Source organism: Osmerus eperlanus, chromosome 28 (genome assembly GCF_963692335.1).
Source record: "Osmerus eperlanus chromosome 28, fOsmEpe2.1, whole genome shotgun sequence".
In the NCBI taxonomy this organism is placed as follows: Eukaryota; Metazoa; Chordata; class Actinopteri; order Osmeriformes; family Osmeridae; genus Osmerus; species Osmerus eperlanus.
This window is the reverse complement of record NC_085045.1, coordinates 382,733-390,409: the sequence shown is the minus strand read 5'-3', so window position 1 is coordinate 390,409 and position 7,677 is coordinate 382,733. Positions and strand designations below refer to the sequence as shown.

At 50.9% G+C, this 7,677-nt stretch overlaps 1 protein-coding gene across 1 annotated transcript; it reads right to left on the bottom strand.

Moving 5' to 3' along the window:
* Positions 1–1,187: 1,187 nt before the first annotated feature.
* Positions 1,188–7,108, bottom strand: LOC134014862 (ankyrin repeat domain-containing protein 31-like). Its single transcript, XM_062454038.1, has 8 exons — positions 6,885–7,108; positions 3,556–3,583; positions 3,165–3,268; positions 2,744–2,971; positions 2,004–2,146; positions 1,635–1,779; positions 1,481–1,548; positions 1,188–1,358 (listed from the first exon to the last, which is right to left on the bottom strand). Exons 1-8 carry the CDS (start codon positions 6,904–6,906, stop codon positions 1,188–1,190), a joined length of 909 nt encoding a protein of 302 aa, XP_062310022.1. The 5' UTR covers positions 6,907–7,108.
* Positions 7,109–7,677: the final 569 nt, after the last annotated feature.

Here is a 7,677-nt window from a genome sequence, read left to right as displayed (position 1 = left end):
TGGCTGGGGACAGGGGCTTAAGGCTTGTGGAGACTGCCAGTCTTGGCTGGGGACAGGGGCTTAAGGCTTGTGGAGACTGCCAGTCTTGGCTGGGGACAGGGGCTTAAGGCTTGTGGAGACTGCCAGTCTTGGCTGGGGACAGGGGCTTAAGGCTTGTGGAGACTGCCAGTCTTGGCTGGGGACAGGGGCTTAAGGCTTGTGGAGACTGCCAGTCTTGGCTGGGGACAGGGGCTTAAGGCTTGTGGAGACTGCCAGTCTTGGCTGGGGACAGGGGCTTAAGGCTTGTGGAGACTGCCAGTCTTGGCTGGGGACAGGGGCTTAAGGCTTGTGGAGACTGCCAGTCTTGGCTGGGGACAGGGGCTTAAGGCTTGTGGAGACTGCCAGTCTTGGCTGGGGACAGGGGCTTAAGGCTTGTGGAGACTGCCAGTCTTGGCTGGGGACAGGGGCTTAAGGCTTGTGGAGACTGCCAGTCTTGGCTGGGGACAGGGGCTTAAGGCTTGTGGAGACTGCCAGTCTTGGCTGGGGACAGGGGCTTAAGGCTTGTGGAGACTGCCAGTCTTGGCTGGGGACAGGGGCTTAAGGCTTGTGGAGACTGCCAGTCTTGGCTGGGGACAGGGGCTTAAGGCTTGTGTAGGGGGGAAGGAGGCTCCCCTGTGTGTAGGGGGGCTGGAGAGGTTTGGGGGGCTAGTCTGAGCACTGAGAGGAGGACGCCTCACTGAGGAAGAGATGAGAACATTCAGAGTCTAGTTTACTTCCAGGGGAAGGCCAGGATAAAGCTGTCATACGTACTGTAGATTTGATGTAGTTTTCAACTGCAGAATCTATTAATTTCCTGTCAATCCTGTTAATCAAATTACTCCAAAACTTGAAAATAAAAACATTGAAAATCCAGAAAAAATTAATAAAAATCCCATTCTTTAGGAGCCTTTGCAGCCGTGTGGTCTGTGAGTCACGTACCTTCATGTTCCTGCTTGGAGGCCTGAAGGACTTCCAGTCTGCTCCTGGGGCTGGTCCTGGGGCTGGGCCTAGAGCTGGGGCTGGGCCTAGGGCTGCTCCTGGGGCTGGGCCTAGGGCTGCTCCTGGGGCTGGACCTAGAGCTGGGGCTGGGCCTAGGGCTGGTCCTGGGGCTGGGCCTAGGGCTGGAGCTGGGTCTAGGGCTGGTCCTGGGGCTGGGCCTAGGGCTGGTCCTAGGGCTGGGCCTGGGCTGAGCAGAGCCGGGTCTGGATCTGATGGATCTGGATCTGCTGGGTCTGGATCTGCTGGGTCTGAATCTGCTGGGTCTGGATCTGCTGGGTCTGGATCTGCTGGGTCTGGATCTGCTGGGTCTGGGGCTGAGCTGAGCGGAGATGACCTCTGCTCTGGGGGGCAGAGGTGGGTCTTCCATCTTGGTCAGATACATCATCAAGTCAAATCAGTGTAAGTGTGTTAACGAGAGGATTTTATTTATATAAACCGTTAGGGTTAGCCTAAGCATTCTTACTCCCTGCTCGTCATCTGACATCCTGCCTTCACTGTTCCTGGTCTCTGAGTTTTTTGCTTTCTTTAAAGCTGTGAAAACACAACAAACCTCCAATGTTTTCAACTGCACATTTAACACACTGAATATATACAAGACAGAATGAACAGGACCTTACCTGTCAGTTGTGTTCTCTTGTGTTTAGGGGCGTGTCTTTCCATGAGCCTGAGCAGAGAGAGGTCTGAGGCGACGTTGTAGGCTGTCTGTCCTCCTGTATCTCCCAGCAGGGGGTCAGCCCCGGCACGCAACAGCAGCTCTGCAACCTGACTTACACACTCACCTCTCTTACACACTCACCTCTCTTACACACTCAGAACATTTCACTTCTGTACACCAAAGGGGTGTTCTGATCATGAAGGGCTATGGTTAGGCTGAATGATTAGGCTTAGGCTGAATCGTCATGGGGAACCTGCAGGTGTGAGGGTTAAGCTGAATCGTCATGGGGAACCTGCAGGTGTGAGGGTTAAGCTGAATCGTCATGGCGAACCTGCAGGTGTTGGTTCCGGACGGCGTCGTGGAGGGGTGTGATGTCAGCGTCGGCAGCAGCATTTACCAGAGCTCCAGCTGAGATCAACACCATGCTGATGTCATAGTGGCCCCTGGATGCAGCCTCGTGCAGAGGGCTCCAGCCTGAGCAACATGGTCAACTCTCACACACCACTCAGTTCTACTTTTATATTGGCTCATTAGTTTCTAACACTTATGCAAACCCCTTCATTATGTCCCAGTCCCATCTGTCTAGATACCATATCTAGTAATGACCAGTGAGAATAGATCGTGTTGGGGTTAGGACAGGAGAGAGGGTGTGGAGCGTGTTGGGATTAGGACAGGAGAGAGGGTGTGGAGCGTGTTGGGATTAGGACAGGAGAGAGGGTGTGGAGCGTGTTGGGATTAGGACAGGAGAGAGGGTGTGGAGCGTGTTGGGATTAGGACAGGAGAGAGGGTGTGGAGCGTGTTGGGATTAGGACAGGAGAGAGGGTGTGGAGCGTGTTGGGATTAGGACAGGAGAGAGGGTGTGGAGCGTGTTGGGGTGAGGACAGGAGAGAGGGTGTGGAGCGTGTTGGGATTAGGACAGGAGAGAGGGTGTGGAGCGTGTTGGGATTAGGACAGGAGAGAGGGTGTGGAGCGTGTTGGGGTGAGGACAGGAGAGAGGGTGTGGAGCGTGTTGGGATTAGGACAGGAGAGAGGGTGTGGAGCGTGTTGATGGTGACAGTCTCGGTGTCTCACCGGCGTTATCAGTCATGTTGACGTTGGGGCCCAGCCGGAGGAAGGCTCGGACCTTCTCAGTATCTCCGTTCATCACAGCCACGTGGATCCCAGACTCCCCAAGGACGTTCCTCCTGTGGGCCATGGCCAGGGTCACCTTTCCCTCCCTCCTCTCGCCCTCCTTCCTCCCTCTTTTCTTCCTCCCTCCCTCCCTCCTCCAGCTGGTCCTCACTGGGCTGGTCTTCGCTCCTGACAAAAACACGGAAAAATAATAAATAAAAGTTCCATCTCTCTGAGGTACTGTTTTTCTTTTACTGTTTTACTATTTCATTTTAGTGACAGATCATTAAAAGGCAGCTTCTAGAAAACTGAAAGGATGAACACTGCCTAGACAAGCGGAACATAGTTGGCACAGACACAATGAAGTCTGTGAAAGGATTACGTTTCATAGGGGCCTTGTGCATCGTGGGAGATGTAGTCTTTCTGGTGCTGATGTGGTTCCGTTTCCTGTTCCTGGAAGCTGTTCCCTCTGAGCTCAGCTGGGTGCTACATGGGCCATGAAGATGTTTAGGTCTCAAAGCATGAACAGACACATCTCCCAGAAACCAGCTTTTAATTTACCATACCCTTTCCCATGTACGCTTTGGAGAAAACAGTCCTATACTATATTATATGATGCATTCTTATATTACTGTATGTGACACTATAAGATTAATAATGGCTTCTCATGTGGACAGTGACTCCATAAGCAGTCAGAGCCGAGGAACCAAACTGGTCTCCATGTGTCTACTTGACGAAATACTATTAACCCCATCCACCCCCTTCCTACTTACACTGTGTTCAACTGCTCTACTCTCCTCCCTACAATAGGAGAAAACAACATTCATTTACGAGCCACATATATGATCTTACGGCATCAGTTGTGTCAGGTCTCGGGCATAAGCAGCACATTGTTCCGTCAGCGTGGTCCTGAGCAGGTTCATGAAGACGGGCGAGGCGAGGCATGAGAGGGGGATTGTCAGGGGATGTGTACCCGCAGTGTATAAGGCCTTCCTACAGTGCTGCTGTACAGAGGTCAGTGTACCCCCCTGCCTCCCCTGCCCCCCCCTGCCCCCCCCTGCCTCCCCCTTCCTCCCCCTGCCTCCCCCTGCCTCCCCCTTCCCCCCCCTGCCTCCCCCTGCCTCCCCCTTCCTCCCCCTGCCTCCCCCTTCCTCCCCCTGCCTCCCCCTGCCCCCCCCTGCCTCCCCCTGCCTCCCCCTGCCTCCCCCTGCCTCCCCCTGCCTCCCCCTTCCTCCCCCCAGGGGCTGCAGGCCTCTGGTGCTGCTCCTCCAGCTCTCCTGCTGCACAGCAGTTCTCCCTGTACATGCTGTACTTTTCTCAGTGAATAAGCCTCTGATTGTGTGTGTGGGCCTCAGGGCTGTCAGTTGCTGTGGGCGCTGGAGACCTCCGGCCAGTGAGAGGCCACGTCTGTTGGGGCGGCTGACAGTCTGGCCCAATATTCAGCACATCAACTTCAAGCATTCATCTGTTTTTGAGTTTGCAAATCTTGCTGTATGCTTTTACATTATAACCTTGTCTGCAGTTATTCAGAAGAAATATTTCTGAATTAAATAGCACAGGTATGTTTAGCATTTGCCTTTATTTAATATTCATTTAAGTTATATCAAATTGGAATTAATTAAATTGCCTGGATCTTGACAATACTTGATAACTCTTAGGATACAGACTCTTTCCACACACTAGCAGCAGGGCAGCAGAGATAGTACTAGTAAACAGGTAGTTATGGTTGTTAACCCTTGTGTTATCTTCGGGTCATTCTGACCTATCAGTCATTGTGACCCACCGTCGTATTGCGAAAACTTTACCGCATACAAAAACAAAGTGAAGCATTTTCTTTTAACCGTTGGGCTGTCTCAGACCCCCCACATTGCGAAGGTTAAAATAAAATTATTTGTTTTTGTATTGGGTAAAATTGGGTAAACACAACGATGGTTCGTTATGAACCTTTGGGTCATGTGACCCGAAGGCAGCACAAGGGTTAAGAGTCACAAAGACGAGCCTTACAGCTTGGCACCACCTGCAGGTGAGATGGAGGCACTGCTTGTGTGGTGTGTTGTTACCTCTCAGTGTGTCTGTCTTGAAGCTGGAGGGGCCTTCTCTACTCTCCTGCATCTCTCTCCCCCTGGTCCTGGTCTCTCTCCCCCTGGTCTCTACACTCCGGGTCTCTCTCTCCCTGGTCTCTACACTCCGGGTCTCTCTCCCCCTGGTCTCTACACCCCTGGTCTCTACACTCCGGGTCTCTCTCTCCCTGGTCTCTACACCCCTGGTCTCTCTCCCCCGGGTTTCTACACTCCTGGTCTCTACACTCCTGGTCTCTACACCCCTGGTCTCTACACCCCTGGTCTCTCTCCCCCTGGTCTCTACACCCCTGGTCTCTCTCCCCCTGGTCTCTACACCCCTGGTCTCTCTCTCCCTGGTCTCTCTCCCCCTGGTCTCTCTCCCCCTGGTCTTTCTCTCCCTGGTATCTACACCACTGGTCTCTCTCCCCCGGGTATCTACACCCCTGGTCTCTCTCCCCCGGGTATCTACACCCCTGGTCTCTCTCTCCCTGGTCTCTACACCCCTGGTCTCTCGACCCCTGGTCTCTACACCCCTGGTCTCTCCACCCCTGGTCTCTCTCTCCCTGGTCTCTACACCCCTGGTCTCTACAACCCTGGTGTCTCTCCCCCGGGTCTCTACACCCCTGGTCTCTCCACTCCTGGTCTCTCCACCCCTGGTCTCTCTCCCCCTGGTCTCTACACCCATGGTCTCTCCACCCCTGGTCTCTACAACCCTGGTCTCTCGACCCCTGGTCTCTACACCCCTGGTCTCTCCACCCCTGGTCTCTCTCCCCCTGGTCTCTCTCCCCCTGGTCTCTCCACCCCTGGTCTCTACACCCATGGTCTCTCCACCCCTGGTCTCAGCTGGTTTGGAGTGTCTGGTCACCATGCCATCAGGCTGGGAGGGCCTGGTCACCATGCCATCAGGCTGGGAGGGCCCCACAGGGGAAACAGCAGCAGCATGGGGGCTTGTGCTGATGTCACTTCCCCTCTCTGTTCCTTGCAAACATGAGGGTTAAAAATACATGTTAGCTATGCAGTACCACTGACGTGAAAGACCCACTAGGGGGCAGCAGTTGCACAGTTCTTGGTCTAGGTTGGTTATAGGTTCTGATCTAAGGGTCTAGGTGCTACACACTGATCTTCATGGAGAGTAAAATAAAGCTCACCTCTGTCAACCTGCTTAGTGGCACTACGGTCAATCCCTTTTGCATCACCTGTACTAAAAGCTTCCCTAGCAAAGGAAAATACTTATCATGAGTGTACAAGGGTTATACATTTCATACTAGTAGGCTATGTATGTTTTAATGTATGTGTAAATGTCTAATTCCTCTACTTGTATCCACACGTGGCCTGGCCTGAGCTGATAGCGCACCTCGCTGAGGATACAGCGTTGTCCACGTTCTGAAGCAGGAACAGAATAATGAAATATCAGCTTTTATCAATTTGTTCTTAAAAATGAGGGTCACATCGACATGGCGCAACACTTTCACAAGCCTCTCAGCATCTTGGCTATGAGTCGTATCCTAGCTAACGTTGCTAGCTACCTTCACGGGAGTGAGACGTACTTCTGTCAGACGCTGTTGTGCCATTAAACCAAGTTGCGGAGACATATCTGGTGGACGATAAAGTGATTAGCTAGCTAGCTAGGAACGAAGTACAGTTAGCTGTTTTTATCCACAATCCCAATTTAAACGAGCAAGTAAAACACAAATATCTTTAGTATACTGTTCAGCTCTACCTGTTTGATTGGTGGTGCTTATGAGGCAACTGGTCGACGTCTGTGAGAATGGCGATCCCACAATTATCTCAGAAAGCATCAATCTGCCCAACACACAACCGCCACAGTTCAGGAGCTAGCTAGCAGCACAGTGCTAGTAACTTAAGGCAGAGCACTGTTTAATTTGTCTATCACTTGTTGAATACATTAGCTCATTTATAGCAAACTGTGTAGCTATATAGATGAATACTACTGGTATTCCTAAATAGCTTTTGAGATAGCTCTAATTTGACTAGCATATGCTCTAGTCTGTAGCAAACTAGCTGGTTATGAGATACCACACCTGTCAAGGTAAAAGTCGGCATCTCCTTCAGAATCTCCGGCTTCGGAGGCTGCCACAAATTCAGTGTCGGATAAACTAATATTCATACTTGCTGTGACAAAATGTCACTCACTAACACATTCTATTTGCTGAAACTTCACAATAACCAAGTATGCTCGCTAGCTACCTTCATGTGAGTTTTTTTTTTTGTTGCCATAAAGACCCGTTCCACAACACTTTGAGCGCGAAGAATTCTGCTTTTGGGACACTTTTCTCACTTAAATATTTTACAATCCTAATAATTTGATTCTTCAGTTAATATTAATAGTATATTAAATGTACTTATTATAATCGTTTTTATTATTATATTTTGGAGTTGCATGACACGTAGCCAACTTAATGTCTTTTTGGCAGCCTATAAATGTGTTTCGGGTTTAAATTAACTATATGACCTTACACAGAAAGATAGCCTACTAGTACACTGCTCAATTGATTTATTTAAATTAAAAAAACACCCAGTTATCTCTTATCTTCCCATTCCATGTAAAAGATAGATACGACCACACGTCGATTGGTAAAAAGTGTACGGCACAGTAAATCTGTTACCCGAATAATAAATAATTAACTCACTGTACACGAAACGTGTACATTAGTTCGCCTTTCAACAACAGTAGGAGTCTGACAGGGATGCACCGGCCGCTCTGAGGAGAACCAATGATGCTGCGTCGCTCGAGCTTTCAGCAAGTGGCGAGATCGCGCGTCCCTGCTCTGGACACGCCCCCTGTGCATGTTGCTAAGGGAACAGGGTGGACCT

Coding starts and splice junctions, on each gene's coding strand:
- LOC134014862 (XM_062454038.1), bottom strand. CDS start 6,906: ATGCCGACTTTTACCTTGACAG. Junction 3,584..6,884: donor GCCGACTTTTACCTTGACAG/GTGTGGTATCTC, acceptor CTCCTATTGTAG/GGAGGAGAGTAGAGCAGTTG. Junction 3,269..3,555: donor GTAGAGCAGTTGAACACAGT/GTAAGTAGGAAG, acceptor TGGCCCATGTAG/CACCCAGCTGAGCTCAGAGG.